Source organism: Fringilla coelebs (genome assembly GCF_963513975.1).
Source record: "Fringilla coelebs genome assembly, chromosome: 9".
NCBI lineage: Eukaryota > Metazoa > Chordata > Aves > Passeriformes > Fringillidae > Fringilla > Fringilla coelebs.
The window spans coordinates 22,342,497-22,367,494 of NC_140067.1; the positions used below are offsets into that span (position 1 = coordinate 22,342,497).

Below are 24,998 nucleotides of genomic sequence, written 5' to 3' on the forward strand. Positions count from 1 at the left end.
CTATATGTCTGCTCTGCCTCAAAGATCCATTCTGAGGATTTTTGAGGATTGCACACATTCTGAAGTGTGCAACTGAGGTGCAAAAGAGAAGACTTTCATTGTCTTAGAGTGAAATAATTAACAGTATTTTTATTCTCTGTTAAAGCCTAATTTGAAAAGAGAGCAAACTAGAAAATAACACAGATTTTTGTCAAGCCAGAGATGACCTTCAGTCTAGCCTTCTGTTCCTAGCAGAAGCAAATACCAGAAATTTCAAAGGATGCTTTTTCACAATCCTGTTTCCAAAAACAGAGGCAAGCTTGAGACAGAAAGGAGTACAGCTTAAAAAAACAGATCATTTATAATATTAATCATATTAGTTAAAATTAGAATTGTCTATATTTTATATGATTTGTTGTGATAAAATCAATCTGCAGAGGGGAACACCTTACAGTAACATGCGAGCCAGGAATTCAGTGATTACCATAGATTTGTTTTTCTAGATACTTCAAGAGAAGCTGGCAAAATAATCTGTACACTTAGATGCACCAAGCACTACAGTTGTGGGGTTTTTGTACAAAGCTATAAAAAAAAAAAATAGACCATACAAATGTACAAACTTCTAACATAAAACCTACTCCAGAAAAAATATTTTACGGTAAACAAGCATCAGAACAAAAATTATGACAACTGCCTTTGCTAGAATGTGGAAGCACGGAGAGTTGCTTCCTGTAGGTTTGAATGACTTAAATAAATATGAAAGTACTGGTTATCTGAAGGCAAGACAAGGATATGTGTATAGGTATGTGTCGAGATAAGTCTGTGTCAAGTGAGAAGCGCAAAAGAATTGTTCAGCATTGCAGAATAACTGAATAAAGTCTCTGACACTGTAGTAGCTTCTGGAAATTCCAATAGTATAATTTGTGTCCTGCATTTGGCTGAAGGAGGAAGAAATATTTTGAAGTCAATTTAATGCATGTGCCAGGTGCTTGGATTAGCAGCTCTGAAGGATGAAGTCCAAAGCACAGAACGGCATTGCTGTCCCATATATTCTGTCTCATTCTGAAGGTTATGCTTTCTTTAGAGACAAGAGTGTAATTTAATCTCCATGTTCATTCAGCTCCTGGCTCAAAGCCCACGGAATCGAGAGAGAATATTTCACCAATTGCAGGCGGCTGCGGTGTCATCCTTCTGTCACTTGACCTGGTCCTGTGAGCCATTTCTCTGGTGAATAATTCTGAGGGAGATGTTCTAGGACTGAACAATTTGACTTCTTTTTCAAGACCAGGACAGCAAAGAAGTGCTGTGTCTAGACATGGATACGTATCCACTAGAACGACCCCCAAGACATTTCTCACTCGTAACAATACTGAAAACCTACCTTTGTCTTGTGTTCTCTCAAGCCTTGTCTGAAATGTTTCCTTTTTTTCTTTCTCAGATAATGCTTCCCTTTCAACATGTTTGCTTTCTTAATGCAGGAGACAGTTCTGTATCTTTGAAAAAATTTGGATTGTCTAGTGCCATTTGTCAGGTCAGTCAGAGCACTGTGTGCAGGACTGTCTCCAAAGAAAGCTAAGTGTTGTTAAAAAAATCAAACCTTAATGTCTCTAATCAGACACAGAGGAATAGCATTGTTGTGGTTTTATTTTAGATTTTGCCAGTATTTCGCCAAGATTCTTTAAATCATTAATTTTTCTAATTTAAATGAAGTGAAAAATGCAGCACATGAATAAGACTAGAAATGTCTCTGTTAAGTACTAAATCAGGGGGAGAAGAAATCCAGCTTATTGAAGAATGCAGTGATTTACAAAAGAAAAACTAAAGTGCATAGGTTTTTTTCTTGGTCCTAAGCACCACCAAGTTCTTTACTGATTGGAATAATTAATGGTTGTAATATTTTCCTAAGGACAACAGGAGGAAACCACATTGTGGCTGTGACACAAATAATTGCTTTCCTACATTTACTTACTTTCTGCAGTAATAAATACACATAAGGCTCAGCTTAAGAATTTCACAATATACTTAAATTTCTGATCAAGCTGATTTGAATTAAGTCTACCATGCTAACCTTTTTCAATAGAACTTTACAATGTACTATAAAACTGTTGTTTAAACAATCCTCCCCATAATTACCACCAATAAATGATACCTTTTTTTATTGCCATTAGAACACTCTGAGTAACTGGTTTCCAGAGATTGCTGCAGTAACCTGTACATAACTTTGTGCTATGTTGTAAGTAGTTGCATGGTTTTCTTTTTAGAATTCTGAAACTGGAAAGGTTTAAGAAAACATGCAAAATGCTGAGGATACACGTAAGTGAAATATTTAATGTCCATCATTCATAAAAGTTACATTGTTTACATAGGGTTCATTAGTATATAATAAAAATGTCATCTTAATGAAAGATTTTCTGGCAAGTCTTTTATATGTTAATTTGTTTAACATATACTTTGGCTATACAGCTAAATAGGAATATATTTTAAAAAATCTTTCTGCAAATAGTTGCTTAACAGTTACAAAACCTCATTACTAAGAATTGGTTATTGTTGCACTTGCTTGTTGGCTTGTAAAAATCATCTGTGTTTTGGACAGGGAATCTTAGGACCAACTTTATGTAGCAAACATGCTCATTGCATAGTGACCAAGTAAACAGCTCAGGGACCCACAAATTATATCCTTGTACTCTAAAGTCATTGTGTAAAGTACACACTGTACTGCTCATGTTTTCTTATATTGATGAAGAATTTGGGGATTGTTTTATTGTTGATGCTGATGGGAATTTCTTTTTAAAACAAGTCAGTTTTATACAAGAAGTTAAAAAATTAACACCAAAGGAAATGATTTTACACTGTGCAATAGTATTGCTGCCTCATTCTTTTTGATTTTAGATATATATATATATATATATAGCATATTGGAACTGCGCTGTACTGCTTCGTTTCAAAAGAAAAGTTTAAATTAATTAGGAACAATTAACTATGTGTTTACATAAAGTTAACTATGTTTGCATCAAATAAAATGTTTATTAATGAAAGGTATTATACAAGAAACATCAAAGAGAAATTCATCATACAGAAATGTACACTATATGTGACAGATGGAAAAGTGCATGCAGAGTTGTCTCATTTTAAAAAAATTAATTCTGAAACAATAGGACTAAAGTTACTGGGTTTTGATTCCTATGATCTCGAATGAGTGAAAAGTTCTCCTTGAATTTACAAAAAATCCATTTAACAGATATGACTAGTACACATTAGCAAGCAAGTGGAATGAATGCACTCAGATTTTATTTTACAAGTACTTGTGCTTGACAAATGTGATTTTTTTTTTAAAGAAAAGGTTTCTTCGAATATGGGCTGGGTAGATTGCTGCCAGGTTGCTCTGGTTTTATACATAGGTTCTCTAAATTTGTTTTTGATACCACACAATTTGTTGAAGCCTTCAGTTCTGTTAATTAGACACATAAAATAATGTATGTTTTGTTAACATTCAGGAAATGACATCGAGTCTTTTGTTTTTATTTTTTGGCTCAATAGATTTTTAAATGTATGATTATCATAACCTAATATTGTCTTTGTCTTCACTGCAGTGGATTTCCGATCAAACTTTTCCCCTTCTTTTAATACTTTAGGGAATTTTCAAACGTCGGGATGTTTGGCTGTAATGCCCCATGATTTGTTCTCCCTGAAAGAAATCATAGTGACAATTTATTAAACTACAGAGCAACCTGGCTTTTCGGGGTCTGCAATTCTATTTTGTGCTCAATATACCTAGCATTAAATCTTGATTCATTTCATCATACTATTTAGGTTATATTTGTCATGCAATTACTTTAGCTCCTAGTTTTCTGGCTCTTTTAGAGGGCTAAGACAGGGTTTCAGTATCAAATCAGTGGGGCATTACTTTGCATGTTCAAAAAAGGAGGTTAAAAGGCTAAAATCTAAATTGCACCAGCAGTAGCATATACATTGAATATGAAGAAATTGAAAACCTAAGAAGGAACTGTACTTTAAAATATTTAAAAGGCCGTGTTTCTGTGTTTAATACCAATTGTTCATAGGTACCATAAAAGCAAAGAGACACACGGGTACATGTAGACCTTAAATTTTTAAAAATAAACAAAACAAAAAACCCCAACCAAAAAAAAAAAACCCAACAAAAACTGATGGGAAATAAAACTCCTTAGATTCAAAATGGTTTATTCACACAAATTTAATAGGATATATCACAATTGTTTGGTCCATAAATATTTAGGGGAAATAGTTTCTATACAATGCATTTATCAATAAACAAAGAAACATGGACAATTTTGCTAGACCACTTACTGTACTATAAACACGAAGCTCAATATATAAGATTATTGGATTTATCAACTATATCTGAAAGAGTGCACAACTGCTTTCTATGACATGTTTGTCCCCTCTAACAGGATACACCATAAAAAGAGTTTCAGAAATAAGAGGTAAAACAGTACAAAACTAGTGAGGTGTCAAAAGGGCTTAAAACAGTTAATTTAACAAACAACACATATATCCTGATTTTTCACAAACTTACTCCCAAGGTATATCATAAGGCACATAGTAGAACTGAGTTTTAATTAGTCTACTTAATAAAGTAGATCTCTAGTACCATATATTGTTCTGTCAAAGAACAAAATTTATAAGTATCAATATTTTTACCTGTAAAAGTGTATTAATAAAGATCTCAGCCTTACCAAGGTCTTTTGGTCTGGTTAGTGGTAAATGCCCATAAGGTAATAGAAACAGGAAAAGTCAAGATTCAATATCCATAGAAGATGATAACCATACTTGCTAAATATATAATGGCAAACACACCTTTCTTCTATTACAGTGTTAACATCTCTTCCGTCATCTTTTTTAAAAATAAGCTACTTTTCTGTGCTAATTTTCTAAAAACCCTGAGCAAAAATTACAATAATGCACTTTAATGTGGGCAGTGAACTGTCAATATGTAACCACACATTTATACAGCCAAAAAGGACACCTTTAAAATATATTAAATAGCCACTTTGACCACCAAAAAGAGATTTGATGGTGTCTAAAAAGTGGGGTATATGTGCAAAGTTATTCTCAACAATCCACTAAAAGCAAGACATAGATCTTGACTGATTTTTGTTTGTTTTTGTTTCTGAGACTCTCCACAATCTAATTGGTGTTCAACTACAATAAAAGGATACAAATGAACATTCACCACTGCCCAGACCATTCAGACTTTTAGCTTAAATAAAACTAAAAAAAGAAAGATCACTATTGTAAACTAAGAAATGTATTCAGATCAGCATCCACAAGGCTTCTGAGTTTATCGGCTTTGAAGTTATTCACTGCCAATTCCTGGTTTTGTGTGGTTTTTGCTAACATTTTTTTCTTTTATACAAAGTTTAAAAAGTTAAAGTATGTGTTAGAGATATTAATGAACTAAAGATTTTAAGTTCCTGTGTTAAACAAAGTGTCTGATACAATCTCAGGAAACATCTAAAGAAAATTCAAAATAGTAATCAATAAATTGTACTGAAATTTTTTTTCCTTAAACATCTTAATAAATTATATTTTGCTTATTTCCATTTCCCTGGAAAAAAAAAAGTAGGATTTGTCAAAAGTTCATTTGAATAGTACACATGCATGCACCTTCTTGAAAATTATTTTTGTGCTCCCTAAAGTAACTGGGCAACCTCTTGTTTTCTTTGGAGGTACGGCATCGAAGCCATGTAGCCAACTGCAATTTTTTATCTTTTTTAATTACAAAAATTCAGAGCTCCTTGACAGACAAAAATTAAAGCGCCTCCCTAGGCAACATTTCAGATTAGAAGGACTCTCCACTTGCATTGTTACTCTGCTATTGTTACTTTAATGACATTCTTATAGGAGTGAGCTCACTCTGGAGGGTTTTTTCCAGATCTTGCCTCCTTAATGTGGGGCACAAATTTGGAGACCAACGGCCTGGTCCCGCCATCCTCACCCACACGTGCTCTCATCACTGGGTCTCTCTCCAAGTCCTCCATCAGGCATGGCTTTCAGTGGTGGCCAAGGACATCCCAGCTGGGTGCAGAACTGGCAGAGGTGCGTTTAGCTATCCCAGTGAGACTCCCCAGTGCTCAGGGAGGAGCAGGCTTGCAACTACTGCATTAAGAAAGAGCACTGGTACTTCCAGTCTGACTGTTTCCATGATTATTCTACTTCATTTTGTATTTATTTTGCAACATTTAAAAATAAATAGTACAAAACTTTTGGATGCATTATGAAAATAAAATTGAATTTGGGGTTCTTAAATGCTGTGAGTAAACATACAATCCTGAAGCAGCATTCTTTTGATTATAATTAAAATGTTTTTTATCTGGTTATCAGGGAGGAATAGTCTTCTTTTTTTTGGGGGGGAGAACAATCAATTTTTTTCAAGGTTCTGGAAATAAGTAACATACAATTTTAAGAGGCACTTATTGGAATGATTCATCACCTTCTCTTCAGTCATTTGATAAATTTAAAGAATTTGAGTACAATTTACCAACAATAAATGTTCGTATATTATAACAACATATTACTTCAAACTCATTTGCCAGGTGGCTGCAGATGCTACACATCAAGCTGTTTATTTTCCCAAATATTTTGTGGGTTTGTTTGTTTGTTTTTAAAAAGGCTTGAAAATAATAATAATTATAATAATAATTATAATAATAATAATAATAATAATAATGAAGAGTAAGAATTTAAAAAAAAAAAAGGAACTGTTAGAAAAGGTTCGTTAAGGTAGTTTGTGAGGGGCTCCCGGATTCGTGGCTGTCCAAGTTAGAGGTCACTGATGTCACTACAGTGATAGTGGGATTGGTCAGGTCTGTTAAAGTGGTCGCAGTGCCGGGTGGAGTGAGTGCGCCGCTGTCTGCTGAGGGCGGTGCCGGGAGCGAGGTGCCGTCAGCTTTATCGACACCCCCATTCTCCTGCCGCAAAAGGTTCCTTCTGAATTTGGCTCTTGCGTTTTGAAACCAAACCTGCAAACCAATCCCAATGGATTTCTTTACCGATGCTTGTTTTGCTTTGCTTATTTTTGTCTTTGTTCTCGCTTTTTAAATTCATTTTTGATGTTTGTTTTTTTGTGGCACATCACCTAAGTCATTCTATAGCTTTTCTTGCTACTGGTGGTACTGACTTTCTGTGTACAGGCCCAGTGCTACAGGTGCTTACAGCCCTCAGAGAGCAGCCTCAAGAAAAATCTGCTTGCTCACTTACCCAAAGAGAGCAACTCTCTTGATGGCCACATAGTGTTTCTTGAGTTGGGTAGCTTTGAGGTCAAGACACACAAAGATTGAAGCAAAGAGTGAGTGAGCAGATTTTTGCCAAGGCTGAAAGCTTGCCTTGATTATTTGAAAAAGCTGAAGAGGAAGGAGGGGTAATTACACCGTCCCTGTCTTACAGATTGTTGATATGGGTCATCTAGTCTTTCTGTTCTGTAAGGTTCACTGGCAGCGTTTGAGGTGACATGTAACACGGACAGGAATTGCCGCTAATAGATTCTCCTTCTACCTCACTCACTGCCCTTCTTTGGCACTCTGCATGTAATACACACCTCATTTTAACTTCGCTGAGCTATCACAGACCATATAGGGATTTTTAACATAATTTGCTAGGCTGTCCTTCACAGGGACTTCTGACTATGCTGGCCCTTAAGGAAAACAGTCATCTAACAAGCATTGGGAGGGGGACCCAGCTGGTCCTGGAGGATCATATTGGTCAAAGCTTACTTCAAACACATCAGGGATCTGCTTACTGAGGGACCACATTAACTCCTTCAGGGGAGCCCAAAGGCTTCACCCATAAAATCAGTAGATTTGCCACCTCTATCCTTAGTGCAGTCACCACAGAGAGACTACCGACCCCAGGAGATCTACCGGGTGGGTGGACTCTGAAGACATTCTCTTCATGGTGAGGATGCAGCTAATCATAAACCACAGTTTGGTGTTTGGCTGCCTCGGGGCAATAAGGCACACACGTTTGGCACTGCTGCCACGTAACACCATACCCCTCTGCACACCCCCTAGGGACACACCCAGCAAAAGTCTTTCTACATACATTGCTATAGTTACATATAAGGGAAAGGCTATTGACTAGCAGGGGAAAATTCTGTCAAGCCTGTCATGTGGCTTCTTACCTGCAGAACTCTCTTGGTCAGGCCTGTTTTCTGGGCAAGCTGCTTGAGGTCCTTGGCATCTGGGTTGTGGTTGATAGCAAAGTAGGACTTCATGGTACGAAGCTGGTGGTGTTTGAAGGAGGTACGCATGCGCTTTGTTTTCTGGGATGGGGGATAAGGCTGCTGGTCTCTGTCCAGGTGATCTGCCTCATTCTCATTACAACCTGTCAAATAAACAGAGTGGACCAAGGAGTTAGTGGTCATGCATCATGTAGGATAAATGAATCAAGGCAAAAATCTTGAGCAACAGGAGGGAAGGTGGGAAGGAAGGCGGGAAGGAAGGGACTACGATAGTACAAGGATAAGTACAGATGTGATAATTGATGGGACCAAAAGAGATCCAGAATATTGTCATTTCCTATCCTTATCCTAAGTCCCCCAGGCCTGTACCTACTGAGGGCAGACTTTGAAAGTTCTCTTTCCTTTGGCATTTATTTCAAACAAGTCTTTTCCCTGTGGTGATGGTTTTGCTTTGGGCGCTCAAAGAGTCATTTGAAATCTCATTCAGATTTTGAAATCTTACTCATTGAAACATTCTTAGCTTGAGAGAAGGGTTAAGGTCAAACCAGTATTTTGAAAGTTCCTGAGCTTTTCCCCCAAATCAGAAGCACCTATAAAAAGAGATGTACAGCAGGGAAGTTTGTTATGACAGTTCATCAAGAAAGCTGAGGTTTTTGCTGATAAAATGAATGCTTTTGGACTCTGCCTGGGAGTTTATATGAACTGCTTGAAGCTCTTCATCTGTAAAACATTTCCAGGAAGCACTTGCATCAAGGCCCCCAGTCCCACTCAGCAGTAGGTCTTAGTACTGGTTTAGGACATTTCTACAAGCAAGCAGCTAGGGGCTCAAAACTTGAAGTTTCTCTTCTTTCCCTGATTCAGTATTTTTGAAGTGTCTGGGAAAGATAAGTTTGTTTCAGATTACACAGTTTTGGGTGTGAATTGTAAAGAAGGGTTTCAGCTCTTTGGGGATGGTGGCACCATTACTTCATATCGGAGAAAGAAATTACAGCATTAGCAAAAAGAAAAGTAAGAAATGCATCTGTGCTTTTCTTTTCAGCTTAAACAAAAGGGTTAGTAATTTCTAGGATCTCATTTTATAAAGATAGTTTGGTCACAGAGGAGAAAATTAATGGTGTCATCATAGCCGGGAATATTAATTAAAGAAGAGCTAATTAAAAATGTTTCAGAATGTCTGTAAATTAGACAGTTTCCTTAGTTGCTCATTTTGATTTTTGAACTGCTTTCCAATAGTTACTGGATTATTTACAAGGCCTAGCTGATCCCCATTCCTAATTGAGAGAAAGAGAGAGAAGAGAAAGAGGGAAGGCACACAATACAGAGAGACTGATGTCAGCAGTGCTGAAAACAGGCAAAGCAACTTGAAACCACAAGAAAATAAAAAGCTTCTTGAAGGTGTTTTCTCTTTTGAATTATAAGACAAGTCAACATGAACAGATGCTGGTAAGACAACAGTTTGACAGAAAATCAGGTGAATATTTAATTATAGCTAGCTTTGCTCCTAGTCTTGGTAAGAAGTATATCTGTACTTTCAAACAAAGTAAGCTGACACTTCTGAAAAGACCAGGAGTTGAAAGTTGCCTTAAAAACAATTTCAGACCAGATTTGGATTGTATTTACTCCTTGTTTTCACAAGCAATCACACTGCCTTCAGTCAAACTCCGTGGGCTGTAACTTATGAGCTGACATAAATCAGAGTACCAGAATTCAATCCTCAGGTTTTACTTCAGCATTGCAAACTGCTTGTTTGTGTTGTTTTTCTTGGGCCACTCAGGCTTACAGCAGCAACACAAACTTCCTCAGGCTCCTCTGTCCTGCTTACTGCCTTTGTTTCTGTACTCTTTTTTCTTCTTTTTCTTTTTGTCGGTGGTCTACTTTATTTTGGTTTTTATTTTCAAGAGAAAATGAGAAGAGGGCTCCAAGTATCTTCAGACAATACAATGGTTTATACAATGATTATAGCTCACTCTCTTTTATACAGTGTTGTGTGGTTTGGCCACATCCTAGAGCAGAGTCTTAAACTATCTCCTGGAGAACTAAGGGAAAGCACAAAGTCAGGCAAGACACCGCTTATTTCTTTGCAGCAGGATTGGAGGGTTGTTTAATTTTTGCTTTTAAAAGAGCTAGAACAGTTTGATTCTTATTGCCAAGAATTCTTCAAGTGAACTCTTCATAGTTCTTCACACACACAGACACACATAATGAAATAAAGTAAATAGCTCTTTGAGGAACAGATGTGTAAAATATTTTCCTAAGGAAATCTTCTTCACCATCTTATTTCCATATCCTCTAAGCTCTAAGTCAACACAGTTTCCCTTAAAATATATATTAATTATATGATATAAGATGTAATATAGAGAAAGCCTTGAATGTTTTAAGTACTTTTGAATAGTTTCTTCAATTTTTCACATTAATTCCAGACAGCTTGCAAGTGTGAGTGATTTCTACCTCATAACATTTTGAGTTATTTATTGTTGTGTTTCCACTTTACAACCGAGGAGCTGTGAAAAAGAAATTAAACTAGCAAACAAAATACAGAATAGAAAAGCTGTTGTAGATTCTGCAGCAGAGTCTGATTTTCCATTCTGGACCAGGGCTCAGCTTCCCTGTAACATAATGTGCACACAAATCTAAGCCAGGGCCTGCTGGATGGCTGTGAATACGCACATGCTCATGCTCAGCTGGGTGAAACTGTTGGCTCCGTCGGACTTTCGTTTTTAAAGCTCGGGGTCGTTTTCCATAACGGCTTGGCACATGGTATGAACCCCGCGGCTGGACTGTTCGGGAAGGAACTCGGCTTACCGGGGAGGTCACGGCCGCGGTGCCCCCAGCCCCGGAGTGCCGCGGGTGAGGAGCTGCGGGCGCGGCTGCGGGGCGCGGCGGTGTCCGGCTCGGTGCGCTCTGGCGCAGGGCCGGTGTGCGGGGCAGGGCTGTGCCCGTGCCCGTGCCTGTCCCCATCCCCGCGGGGGACAGGGCGGCACACCGCGACACGGCCCGGACACCGCCCGCCCGCCGCGGCCGGGGGCTGCGGGCCCACTGCTCCCTCGGAAGGCGGCAGCCGTACGTCCGACATTTAATTCCTGCGGACTGCTCGCCCTTTGTAAATGATTACGTGCAAGAGCAGTTACTGAGTCATAGGGCAGAGAACGAAAAATGTGTGTAGGGAAGCGGCTGCCAATTAGTTCGAGACTTTTTTTTCTCTCAAGAAGCGGTTTCATCTACTGCAACTCATTTCATAGCTGTTCCAGATTCGCTTTCCTCCCCCTGGATTTGGGGCGCAGCGGGTCAAATGTGCTGGAGCCGTTTGCACCGGAGGCACGGTTTGGCTGCAAACTTTCTCGAGACCATGTGTCAACCCTGGACATAGCTAGATAATGCTTATAAAAAAGAATAAAATCACGGCCCTAACAGAAGAGATTTCTCAGCCACCTGAGTCCAAAGCATCATAGCGTTTGTTGATTTGTTTTGGTTTGTTCTTTTTTCTCTCCGTTGCCCGGAGGATTCTGTGGGTTCTCAATGCAATGAGCTGTGTTTTCATGATGGGTGGTGCTTTTTAATCTGATTTGGAGTCAATGGGACATCTTATATGGCCCGTTGTTGTAAAGAAGGGGGGCTTTAAGACCAGCACACAAAGATTATGTCAGCATTCCCAAATAATGTCTCTCTTGAGTCCTGAACTGAAGTTTAAGGGGAGCTTTATCATTTCCACAACTCTTCATTTTACCATAACTTCTGATTCTAATTTTAACGCTAAATTGTCCCTAGGATTATTTCCCTTTAGGAATCTGGGAAATCGGGTGATGCTGTGTGGACCAGGGATAGAGACAAGAGCGGAGAGTGGGCACACGGGAAATCCACCATTGGAAGCTGGGTCTAAATGAATCCTGGCTGCGCTACAGGTTCCCTTTTCTTTAGCAGCTTTCAGGATTGATTGGAAGCCGCTCCGTAGCCAGGGATTCCAATGTCATCTTCAATTAACAAGGAACAATTAGCGCAGTGATTACCCTGGCTCCAAGGTCTACGCATCAGAGGAGATGAAATCGCCTTGCACAGCTCCCTGGTTCCCAGCTAAAGGCCGTTTCACGAGCGGCCCCAGAGGAGGTGCCGGGGGAGGGGTGGGGAGGGCAGGGGGGCGGTGGAAGATTCCTTATGGATCTCAGTGGCAGCGGGTTGAACTTGGTGCAGGAGGGAGAGCTCCGGGCCGAGAGCGGTGCACTGTTACCGACCCGCGATTGTCGGAAGGGGAGGCCCTGACCCCTCTCCCGGCTCCCCGATGGGGCCAGCGGTCCGCAGCCCTGGGCCCGGAGCCCCCGGCTCCCTGCCCCAGCCGGGACGGCTCCACGCTTCACGGGGAAGCACACCTTGCCTCACTCTTGCTTCCCACGGCTTCCTTTCCTCTGTTACCGTCCATGGGAAGCTTAAGTTTCTCTAAAACGATTGTGGTGTCGAGAGTTTGCCAATTCGTATTTACCCTTCCTGCTTTCGTCCTTCATCTAATGAAACTCTGCCTCAACTGCTTGGTCATACCTGAAAACCCTTTACCTCTGGCCACTAGCGCTGTTTATACACGGTTTGGGCAGTCAAGTGACTGGAGTTATAGAGGATATTTAATACAGGGCAACACTTGTTCGTTCCTACTGTTGAGAGAACAGAAATCATTCTCCTTAATTACATTTGTTACGGTTTAGTTACAAGAAACAACATTTATTCGTTGACCTCTTGTACAGTTTGATCATTTATGTGTCAGTAAAACAGAATTATTCAGCCTGAAGAATTAATCACTATAAATTCAATATATAAATTGAGTTATATGCATACTATATTGGTATTGTAGGAACCATATACTATAACTTTTATTCTATTTTTTCTGATTCATTTGGTTACTCCTAATTTGAGGTTTAAGTGGTGGGATTTTTTACCTAATCAAATATAAATAATGATAACTGCATCTCTGAGATTCCAGCAGAGAAATGTGGTTTTGGGTTGGGTTGGGTTTTTTGGTTTTGTAGGGTTTTTTGGTTTCTGGTTTTTTTTGGTTTTGGTTTTGGTTTGGGTTTTTTTGGGTTTTTTTTTTTTTTGTTGTTGGGTTTTTTTTGTTTTTTGTTTTTTTTTTTTTGTCTTTACCCTGGGAAGTGGCTAAGTTTGGGTGTTTGACATTAATAGGCAAAGACAGCCTTTGAGGAGGGCTGCTGTTAGCTTTCCTGCAAATGTTCCAACCCTCAGAGGGCTGTTTGTTTGATTTTCCAATGGTTAAGCAAGATTTGGCCTGGCTGAGTTATTCACGCACTGCCTGGCTGAGGGGAAGCCCGAGAACGCTCTGTTCGGGGGAGCGGGAGGCAGACTCGGCGTGTGTTTCCCACCTGAGTTGTAGCTGACGATGTCCACTCCCAAGGCAGGGCTCTTTCGCTTCCTGGGCCTCCCCTTCTGGACCGTGCCAGTGCCGTTGAAGTAAGGCAGGGCCAGCCCTCCGCTCTTGGCAGCCAGCTCGGTGTAGCTCAGCTGAGGGGGGTATTCTCCTTGCAAAAGGGACTCGAAGTGGGCCCTGCAGTAAACCAGGTTGTCCTTCATGCCAAAGTGATCGCCCGTGGTCAGAGTCTTGTTGCAGGTGGTGCAGGTGAAGCAGCTCAGGTGATAAACCGATTCCCTGGCTCTCATGACCATTTCAGAGGCTGAGATCCCAAGGTGGCAGCGGGCACATCTCTGCACGGAGAACCTTCTGAAGGAAACAGAAAAGTGGGCATCAACTAGAACGGCGAAGGCAGAGCTCGCCCCGGTGCCTCCCGCCCTCCCTCCCGGCCACGTGAGGGAGCCTGTCCCCGACAGGGTCGCGCCCCCCGCCCCCGGCCCCAGGACGGCCCGTGACACCGGCTGTGGCCCCTGGCCCGCTTGGTGTCGGGACAGCCTCAGGGAACCGGCCCTGAGGTCCCAGGGGGAGCGGCTCGCCCTCCCCGCCGAGCTGACCCGTTCTCCCAGGTCTTTGGCGAAGGCCCTGCCGCTGCCCGTGAGCACGGGGCCAGGCGGGCCGGAGCGGGGGGAATCGGCCCCCGATCTCCCGGCGTTCCTGTCAAGACGAGGAGAGCCGCGGGGCGCTGGCCAGCGGGACAGCTGTAACACGGACAAGCGGGGCCCGCTCCTCGGGCCCGGCCGCGGGGCTGGGCGGGGCGGCGGGCTCCGGCCCTCGGGAAAGCCGGCCAGCTGCGGCCAGAGGGGAATTTCGGTCGGGTCTTTACGGAGGGAAACCGCCGAGCAGCGGGAGAGCCTTTGCCTGTTTGTGCACCGCCACACATGCTCAGTCAGCGCGTCCCCTGACGGCCCGTTCAGTTTGGAAACGTGCGAGACTTTTCTGAGGGGACTAAGGATTAAGGAATCGCTGACTGCGAAAAGCTACCTTTGAAAGCCCGTGTGGAGAAAAGAGCGTTTCGGTTCACAGTGCCTTTTGAGGGGATGTGTTTTGAACCCATGAGGACTGATTGCTGTACCTGTAGTAATCCTCCTTGCAGTAAATACTGCCGTCCTTGGCAAAGCAGGTGAGTTCTGACTCCAAAGCCAGTTTACATTCACAGCACTTAAGACACCTGAGGTGCCATTGTTTGTCAACAGCCAGCAGGTAATATCTGTCTGAGATCTTCCCTCCACAACCAGCACACAAAGCAGGCTTCTCGGGGCTCATGGGGGGCATGTTCTGCAAAACAACCACACCACAAGGGATGAGACAGGGAGAGAAAGGCAGGCAGGCAGGCCGGGCTGGGAACGGGTCCTGCGCAGGGCCCGGGGCTCGTACAAAGGCACGGCTCTCTGGGACCAAACTCCTGGCTCCCGGCGGGAAGTTTAAGGGGGAACCGGGACCATATCCGCTAGTAAAGTGTTTACCGTGATTCACAGTAAACCTCTCCTTACGATCTTGTGTCATTTCAATATGTGAAAGCAAAGGATTAGGCCGCAGTAGAAAAAGCAGAGCCCATTCTTTTCTGAGGTTCTGAACTTAAAGTCTGAATCTTCCCCGGTTTTTTTAGCGTTGTAATCTTAAAGCACTTCACAGGAACAGCGTTTTAAAGTAGAAAAATACCGCTTTGCTGTTCCTAAAGTTTATGGCAGAGGGTTCAGGCTTGCACTCATTCTATGGCAAATTTTCACCCGTATTTAAACGAGCTGCAACCGCGTCTCTAAAGAAAGATAGGCCTTTTAAAACAGGAGTAAGAGAAAGGAGACAGGTGGATGGTGTAAAGAGCAGCGAGTATGAACGCTCACCAGCCCGTCCAGGGACGTGGGCAGAACGGTGGCACGGGCTGGTTTCAGCTCAAATCAGTATCTTTTTCTCAGTAAACTTCTGCGAGTTCCCATTGATCTGCTCCCCACGAGGAGTGCCGCTCGGGACAAAGGGAGATGCAGGGACGGCGGAGACAAAAGCTCAGCCGTGACACTTGAGGCAGCTTTTGCTGATAAAGTTACAGGGGGAAAAAAAATCCCAAACATCTTGTTCTAAAGTCTCAACTGTTTTAAAGTGGCAACTCTGCATTCATTTTTTCAATCTGAAGTTGTGCTCCTCTCTCTCTTTCCTTTTTAGCAATGAAAAGGTGAGTTAAATTTACATTGCAAATCCTCATGTAACAAAACATAAGTTTATTTAAGAGAGGGGGAAAGGACTCTATGTCCCAAAACCTTAAAGCAGTTTTCCAGGCCGTTACTTTGTGTGCAGAGCCTTATGCGTGATCGGCGGAAGCCCTACAAGTTGGAGAAAGGGAGATCTCGCTTTGCACAAAGCACAGCGTGACACTCGATTTCTCCGCCATCCCTTAGTACATATTCGAAAACTTTGGTCCTTTTGACTAAGTCAAGAGGAGATGTTACTTTCTAAGCAAAGTAGTCGGCCGGCAAAACACTCAGAGAGAACGGTGCCTCTGTATCAACCACACACTTCAGACCAAAGACAGTTACGAAAAGTAAGTAGTCGCGGTTTGAGGTTTAATTTAGGAGGTGCCAGAAGCGCAGAATAAAAATAAAGCACACCTCGGGAGCTCCAGCTGCAGCTCTGCTCGCAGGGGCAGAGCGGCCGCAGGCAGTCGCGGGGGCAAAGGCTGCTCTGCCGCAAGGGCTGAAACCCCGTCCTGCTACGGTTTAGAGCAGATTCCCCGCTAATCCAGAGAGCACACGCAGAGACATGGATTAGACAAATGTATAACCGAGCCTGGCCGGCACAGCACCCAGCGTTAGGGGTGGGTTTACAGGGAGCGTCGGAAGGGATTCCACAAGCAAGGGGTGACAGGGAAGGGACAGAGGGAAGCAGCGTCTTTCTCTTCCCCAAAGTCGGGGTCTGTCCCGATGCGGGTCCATGCTTGCAGGGATTCCCTTGCAAAGAGCGCCAGCTCCATTCTTACCGTATCTCGGCCGTTCATCTGTCCCCCTTTGGCCAGGCGGGACTCGGTCTTGGATCGTCTCTCCATCTCCTCCATGATTCCTTGGATGTGGCCTCCGGAGATCCCGTGGAAAAGCATGGCTGGGGGACGGAAAGGACAAGTATTTTCTTCTGCTCTGCACCCCACTATTTCCATATACAGACCCCAGAGTCTTTAGATCATCCAAAATGTTTACACCGAGGCGCACAGCGCAGGGAGGAAGGTTGCAAATAGGAGCTTCTCTTTGCGCAAGCACTGAGGGCTTCCTGAAGATGTGCAGAAAACAAACAAGGGGGAGAAAATGTAATAATAATTAGTTAAAAAAAATAAAATAATAAAAGCTAGTTAAAGGATCTGTTACTGTTCTGGAGAACTGGGGGCTTCTGACTGGAGAGACTGGGACCTGGGGCAGTAGAATCAGTCGGGAAAGGATATAGTTTTGAATACAAAGAAAGCAAAAAGAAGTGCTATTTTCAGCAGTCCCTGGTTGCTTTAAAGTTCCCAGTGCCTGTAGGTTGGATTTGGGACTACTGCTTTCCGGAGCTCTGTCCAATTTGTTAAGAGACTAAAGCCAGCCCATTTTTGATAATTTAGTAGGAGGAGTTCTCTCCCTTGAGCTGCCACTGATTTTTATTCAGACAACAAAGACCTGTCATACTCCTCTCAACCCCTAGTGATGGGCAAGCAGTGACAAACATTACGGTCGGGGTTGTGGGTGGGGTGGGATTTATTACCTCCCCCAAACACGGAGTCCCGGGAGTTGGCGGCGACGGCGCCTGGCGAGGGGCAGGGTGGCCCGCTCTCCTCCCCGGGGCCCCGCTCCCCCCGGGCCGCGCCGCGGGAACCTCCGTTCGGCGGCCGCTCGGGCTGGCCCCGCCGTGCCTGGCTCCGTCGCGGCAGCGGGAGTAGGAAGAGGAGCTCCGGCGCCGGGCAGCCGAGCCGGGCCGGAGCGCTCCCCGCGACCCGGGCCCGCCGGGGGGTGCTGAGGCTGGGGGGAGCCGCGGAGGCAGGCGCGGCCCGCCAGTTCAAGCGCTTCCCGGAGCGCTGCCCGCCCTGCTGCCCCGCGGTGCCCCCGCCCGTGCCCGCAGCAGGATGCGGCCCCTCCGTGGGGCCGGTCCCGGCCGGCTGGGGACGCCCCGGCGGGACCCTCTACCCTCGCCCGCTCCCCGGCCGCGGACTGCGGGCGATCATTGTGTGCAGGGGACCGGGCGATGCATTCCTTCCAGGCTAATCTCTCTGTCTGCTCTCTGCTCTCCCTCCCCTCCGTTCCCCGTTTTCCTACTTACTTTTCACACCACTTTTCCTTGCCTTTCCCTGAAACAGCTGCTGGCTGTTTCCTGACACCTCGATCCCTACTGAAGGATCTTCCTGGCGGCAGTCCTGCGCTCCCTGCTCCTTGGGGAACACTCCACACCAACCCCTAGCGCGACTAGTGAAAGAAGTACCCCAGCCCCCACTTCCTTTCCAAAGCATCCCAGAGACATCCTCAGGGGCTCCTCGAGTCACCTCTTCCATGTAACCCAAGATTCAGGCAGCAAGTTTCCTCCCCTCTCTTTCCCCCTAAGTAGCTAAAATTAATGTTATTTGCAGATTGAATGTTGTTACATTCCTCCGAGTGCCAGAATACAGCTCATAAAACACAATTTCACACAAAGATGAAGTCAATCAAGTGAAATAAGCCGGGATTTTTTTTCTCTGTTGGCACACTAGACCCTGGACAGCAGGGCTGCTATTTACTGTAAGTAATGTAATTAGCCCTTTTGGATGGGAATCAATGTGTTGTATATATGTGTGTGTTTTAATAAGAGAGTAATAGCTATAAAACCAACGAGTCTCAAAAAGGGCTGAGGGAATCTCCCTTAAAAAGGGTAGATCCCTCTAGAAGCCATAGTCTTCTGCAGAGCACTCCCGGACTGGAAGAAAAAAAAATATCTGTGTGTTGGGAAGGAGGAGGAAAAGATAGGCTTTCCTTGGAGAAAACAAGTCAATTAGCACAATAAGACATCAGGAAAAATAAACAAGGTGATTCAATCCGGGATACGGGAGCTATTCGCTCGGGATCCCCAATCCTCCTCCACCTCCTCCTTCCCGTCGCCGCTCCGCGACGCGCCGGCTGCCCGGGGAGACCGGCGGAGGTGCCTCCCTGTGCCCCGCAGCCCCGCCGGGCCACGGGAGCGCGGCCGGCACCCCCGCGGGGCTGCGTGGCCCGGGCCAGCCCTGTTGCGGGGCCGGCGGCTTTGTCGAGTGGCCCGGGAGGAGGGAAGGGAAGCGAAGGGAAGGGAGGGGCGGTGGCGCTGCGGGCGGGGGCGAACCCCTGTGCGGGAGGGGTCGCCCCGTTCGCCTTGCGCCCGGCAGGTACCGCCGGCGTGCGCCCGCCTGGCTCGGAGAATCGCAGCGATGGCTGTCGACAGAGGTCAAAAAAATCTCCCTTAGAGACGAGTTTGTTTCTAATCGTCGCAATGTAGTCTTTGTGCTCTACAAGCACGTTCAGGGTTTGTTCTGGGTGTTTTCCCCTTCAGAGGAAATTTTTCTGTATTCTCCTCCAGTTATGTCGTCGGGGTAATTCACCCTGCCCCTGTTTCACGTTGCATGTGCTCTCCTGGAAACGGTGTATTTCCCGTGGCATTCGGGTTGCCAAAGATACTGCGGCGTGTGCCAGGCAGGACCCTCGCCGACCCGCGCCCGCCCGGGCTGGCCCCGCAGAGCCCTCTCGGAAGCACCGCCGCCGTCCCGCTGTGACCGTGTCCCTGCCGGGCTGAGCACCGTCAAACTCATCGTTCCCGCCGGGAGCGGGGAGGGTCTGGGGCAAGCGCCCGCCTGCCCCTTGGCTCAGTCCCATCGGAAGCTAAAGTGGGCATCCTGTGTCCCCCGGGCAGGTTTTGCCCCCGCCTCGGGTGCCTCGGGTGCGGGCACCGCTGCCCCCCCCCCAACTTATCTCGCCTGTGCTGTCTCGGGTTCACCGAAACGCTCTGCAGGTGCGGCGTCAAAGCATCCAAGGTAGAGACACGGAAAATATTGCTTGCTAAATTCCCGTCTCTACCTTAGCTCGACGGCGCCGTTAGGAGTAATTGGGCAGACTCATAACAAAACTCAGAAATGACTGAGCCTCCTCCGGTTAGACACACTTAATTAATTAGAGGGTCCTTTCTTTCTGCTCCATCAGGTACGGTTAAGGATACGCTACTAGCTACTGCTGCTTCAGTAAAGGAGGCCAGGGGTTTCCAAGGCGTTTTCTGATTAACATCCTAATGCTGGCAGACCACTTCTTACCTAAAGGGACACCAAAAGTTTGTTGCTAGCATCAAACGTGACTTCTCCGTTTCCAAAAGGCCTGTAGGAGATCAAGGTAAATCTATTTCAATGTTCCTGCGATCTCATTCCTCGCTGTGAACTGGAGCTCCGCCGCTCTAAGGCAGGCTGGTAGCGAGAGGTTGCCATTATAGCACGAGGGATTCCGTACAGTTTTGCTGGTTTGCTTGGGGGGTGGGGGAGAGAAAAGCTCACAAAGAACACGACAGGGAACCTAAAATCCAAATCTACGAGCCTGCCCCTCATGAATCCATCGGCATTAGCACTTTGCCTGTGAACGACAGTTTCTCATCGCAGGGCGCTTTTATCTCCTTTTGCCGTAGCATTTGAGAAAGAATATCTGATGTGCAATATTCAGAATATTTTAGTAACGTGGCAGGCGCTCTCGGTCTTTTCCTTTCTGGAAGGCTCTACCCGAACTCCCCGAGCTAATGGGGGGCTGATGGGGAGAATGAGGGACGCATCGCTGTGGAGGTTTCCACAGGTACAGCGTTTGCCTGCCCACGCAGGGCTGGAGAGCTCCCGGACATCCCGCTGGCCGGCTGCAGCCCCTGCCTGCAGCTCCGCGGGCGCTGCCTGGAGCCCCTTCCACCTTCGCAATTAGCGTGTGCCCTGGGAAGGTTTCAGCGTGCGGTCCCTGGGATCCGCTCTGCCACCGAGCCCGCGTTCTCCCTGGCCACGGGCTACGGGCTAAAGCCTATCACAGCGTGAACGATCTTGTGTTTAGTTCGGAGGATTTAGGACAAGGTCTATATGCAAATTAATAATTGACCAACAATAATTAGGAGAAGGGGGAGGGTGTTCAGGCGGGGGGTGGGGGTGGGGAGGAGGAGGTGTTCTTTGAGGAGAAGTGGTTTGGATTTCGCCTGCCGCATTTGAGGCCGTGGCGTGTCCGGCTGCAGGCGCGGGGCACTGCCCGGGCCAGCCGCCTCCCGCCCCGCAGGGCACCAGAGCTTCACACCCTCCCCGTCAGCACCTGAACTTTTCAAGACACTTCCAGTTTAATCATTTCCAGAAATTTAAAGCGCGTAGTAATAACAGCAACAGGATTACGATCCTGTTGCCTGCAAGTCGGGTGGTTAAAGCCAGGTCTATTTTTAAATCCTAACGCTATTTTCTGCTCTACGAGCTTGTGGTGGAGTGCAATGCTATTAATGATCAGTCTCATCTGTTTGTAAAGTCCGCGGGCACTGCAACCAATCTAGACACAAAGAAGGGAAATCTGAATAGAATTACGTCTCTTGGTGGTGGCACCAAATGCAGCTAATATAGTTTTCAGTATTCAAATAGGTTGCGGTTTATTTTATCTCATTTTTTTTTTTAATTTTAAAATACATTATTTAAAATTCCAGTTCGGAGTCAGATACAACGTATTTTACCGTCACCATCTTTTTCCTCCCTTGAGTCCTGTCGAGTGTTCCGTAAAGCAACTTTCGGATCACTGTGCTAGGGACGTGTTAAAGCCGGTGCATGGCAGCCAGACTCGGGCACCAGCCCCTCTCCTCCCCTGCCAGGCTGCGCGGGGCTGGCGCTGCGAGGGACACAAGGGCAGGGTATCTTTAACCGTAACCGGCATCGGATTAAAACTCCCCAAACCGCCAATGTGCTTGTAGCTCCCAGTAATCTGAAAACATGTCAATTAAGACACGTATTCATCTGCTAAGGGAGGTGATATTTAAATAAGAAACAACTAGGTGCTTTGCACAGTAATCCCAAACACATATCTTCCATAGCCAAGCGCTGTGACTGACCACAAACAAGTGATCACACAGCCAGAAGAAAGCAGGAGAGGCAGATTATTGTCTAACATGAAGCTGTTCACCGCCCAGGACCTCAGCACTGTCAGCTCCGTAGTTGTCTGGTATTAGCTGTAATCGTATTTGCACTCCGCTTGTAATTAAGCCATTGGAAATTATCATATTTTGCTGCTTTTGAAAAGGAATCCCTTACAGACTGGATTACAGACAGGTGAAAGAAGCCATTCCATTAAAGAAGAAAAAAATAAAAGAAGCACAAAAGAAGGGGCATTTTTTTTTAATTGAGCTGAAAGGCTCAGGCTTCCCAAGCTGAGCTATTTTTCTAGATTAAAACATAGATGCATGAAATGTTATCTGCGAATACACCTGGGGAAAGTGCCGTTCTGTGTTGTCAAAAAAAATCCCAACCAAACAAACAACACCACGACGCCAAAGAAACACCCTGCAAATTACATCCGTGAGGTCCAAATAGCTGCATTGCTAGCAAAGACTCATGCAGGAGCTTACCTTGAGACCTTAGAAGCTTCTTCCAAAATTGTACCCTCCTTAATGAGTGATGAGGGATGGGTTTTGAATGGAGAAGAGACGCAATGATCTAGCCAGTAGATGGAGGTTGTTCCTTGCTCCTAGCAGAGGATCCCTATGTTAATTAAAATAAACAGGCTGCTTGGTGGAAAGATTTTTTTTTTTTCCTCCCTTCTCTCCCTCTCTCTTCCCGCCCTCAGCATAGCCTCTGATACAGAACTGACGTGAATTTCTAACCTCTGACCTTTCGCCAATATGCACTGATACCTGCCTTTTATTTTCTGTTTGTTTCGAAATATTTCCGAAAGCAAAACAAATAAATAAAGAAGAAGCCTGAATGGAAGCAAAAAAATAAATCCCACCTCTCGATTTTGGCTGGTTTGCTGGATTTTCTTGATCAGCTGTCTCAGCTCCTCAGTAATCAGGTGAGGTGTTAATGGGGAGCTGGTTGTAAATAAAACTAATAAAGCAAAGAACATATTAGGAAATTAAAAAAAGGCGAGGACCGAGAGGCTGTTAAAAATATTGTAGCGAGCTGAGCGTTTCCCCATCACGTCGTTTTTTTCGTTCAGTGCTTATTCACAGCTGAGCAGCAAACCCCGGGTTGTTGCCATCTCTCCACATTTTTTTTTTCAAATCGCATTGAACCAACCATGGACTGCATCAACCCTTCCCACTTTCATAAAAAGCTTCTCAAATGGAGTCGCTAAACAGCAAACTTCAGCCTGATCTGATGTGATATGATATACGGATTCATGGAGCAACATCGCTTTGCCAAACCCGATGAAACTGTGAGTTGTCATGCAATACTACGCAGTCAAACCTGGGATAATTGTAAAAGTGAACCCAATTTAACCCATTAGAATAAAATCAGATGCCAAGATGAATCGGAATCATTGCTTCTTAGGTGACAGTACTGATGACAATTGATCCACCGGCTCAAAACAATAGAATAATATAGGGTCGGGAGTCATATCTCGTACTTCCTCCCAGGGGGAAGCGGGGAGCCGACGGGGAGGCAGGAGCCGGCTCCCGGCCGGGCTGCGGAGGGGCTGCGGCCGCGCCTCCCGCCAGTCCCGGCGGAGCGGCTCTCGCAGGAAGGAGCTCACTGCGAGGACCCTGTGGCCGGGGAGCTGTTTCTGCAGCAGCCACACGAGATGACTTCTCGCTTTGGCTTTGTTTGCCTGTTCCTCTTAACTCTTGCGACAGTTTCTGTCCTTCTCCCCTGAGCCATGTGACCCTCAGGTCTACGTGGCCAGCCTGGTAATCTATCTGAAAAAAAAAAAAAAAAAGAAAAAAAAAAGGCAAGGGATGCTAATGATTTTCCTTGGAGTTTGTCAGCGGAGCCCCGGCGGCGAGCGGAGGAAGCAGGGCGGACTCGGCTTCCCGCCGGGGTGCGCACCGGCGGGTGGGGGTCCGCCCGTGCGCTCTGGGCAGAACGGCGGGTCGCGGTCTGCTCAGGCTCTGCCGGCGGGCCGCCAGCTCGGCAGCAGCCGGGGAGAAGCGCGGTGGCACCGGGAGCATCTCTCCCCGCCCCGGCTCCGTCCCGGCCGGCGGGGGGAGGCTCCGCGCCCGCCCTCCCGCGGGCAGGGCTGGGGAGCGTGAGCAGCCCAGGGCGCCGCGGCGGGTCGTGCCAGTGGTCCCCGTGAACGCGGGCGGGCAGTAAAGGGCACATTCCACGCAACAGCAGCGGCTCACCTGGAGAAACCGGCCAGGGACGTGGGTCAGGGGTGTGTGTGTGTATTCGTGTGGGTACTTCTGGTGGAGAACCTAAAAGCCTAGTATGTCTCTGCAGGAGGAGCGGATTTAGGGCAGGGACCATGAACTTTCATCACGTAGGGCTGGCTGTGCCAGCTCCGGGGCCACTGCAAACCCGTCTTGCTCCCGTGGTTCGGATGGCGAGAGCTTTTAGAATAAGCTTTCGTTAAATCCGCTGGCGTCCAGGAAGTTTAAAGGCATCCTGAGCAAAAGCTGGAGCAGCTCCGAGGCAGGGGTGGCTGAATCCGTCTGTGCGTGCCGGGAAGCGGCTGAGCGCGCAGGGAGAGAGCGGCCTTCATGGGACTTGCTGTCTTCTTAACCTCCCTGAGAGAGCAGCCGCCATCTGCGCCAAGGTACAACAATAAGAATTATTAGTATCATAATCACCACGGTTGTTGTCGCTGCGACTTTGAGGGCGAAGCCCAGCCCGGCTCCGGCTCCGGCCCGCTGGACGCCCCAGCCGCGGACTCTGCCCCGTTCCTCCTCTTACTCTCTAAATCGCCTAAAATATATATCCCCCCCAATTAACAGCGCTCTGATGGGAGCAAGAGGCAGAGGAATATGAAGGCTCATAATAAGCCACCTGCTGCGTCGTGCCTCACTAATGTTATGCTTTATTTCATTACTGCTGCCGCGGCAGCAGCACCGGCCCGTGCGTTACCAATTCCCCACCCAGCACGGACAGCCGGGACAGGACCCAGCACGCTGCGGGGCCGGTGCTCGCCCAGCGACAGGGACCGGTGCTCGGTTGCTGCGCACGGAACGCGGAGCCACGGGCGGTACCTCGGCGCGGGCCCGGGTCCCGCCCGCTGCTGCGGGGCGCGCCGCCCGCTCGGTCCGTTCAGAGCTGTGTCTCCCCGCAATGACCCCCCTCTCCACCTCTTTGCATGCCCACGCGAATCTATATAAACAGCAGTAATAGCCTCATACATTACATCAGTATTTGTTAGCACAACCATTCCGAGTCATTTCAGATATTTGGACTCGGTCTGTTCAGGGTAGCTTCAACCTACTGACTTGCCAGACGAGATGTTCATGTGGACCCAGTTGCTAAAACCA

General features: G+C 46.1%; 1 protein-coding gene across 2 annotated transcripts; it reads right to left on the bottom strand.

Annotated features, from left to right (window-relative positions):
- Positions 1-3,607: 3,607 nt before the first annotated feature.
- Positions 3,608-16,746, bottom strand: LHX9 (LIM homeobox 9; the record flags this gene model as incomplete). Of its 2 annotated transcripts, none has more annotated exons than XM_084211029.1 (5): positions 3,608-3,664; positions 8,138-8,340; positions 13,558-13,913; positions 14,677-14,879; positions 16,573-16,746. In XM_084211029.1, 5 exons carry the CDS (start codon positions 16,744-16,746, stop codon positions 3,608-3,610), a joined length of 993 nt encoding a protein of 330 aa, XP_084067155.1. The 2 variants fall into 2 exon arrangements, with proteins under 2 accessions (XP_084067155.1, XP_084067154.1); XM_084211028.1 differs by lacking the exon at positions 3,608-3,664 and adding an exon at positions 6,723-6,980.
- Positions 16,747-24,998: the final 8,252 nt, after the last annotated feature.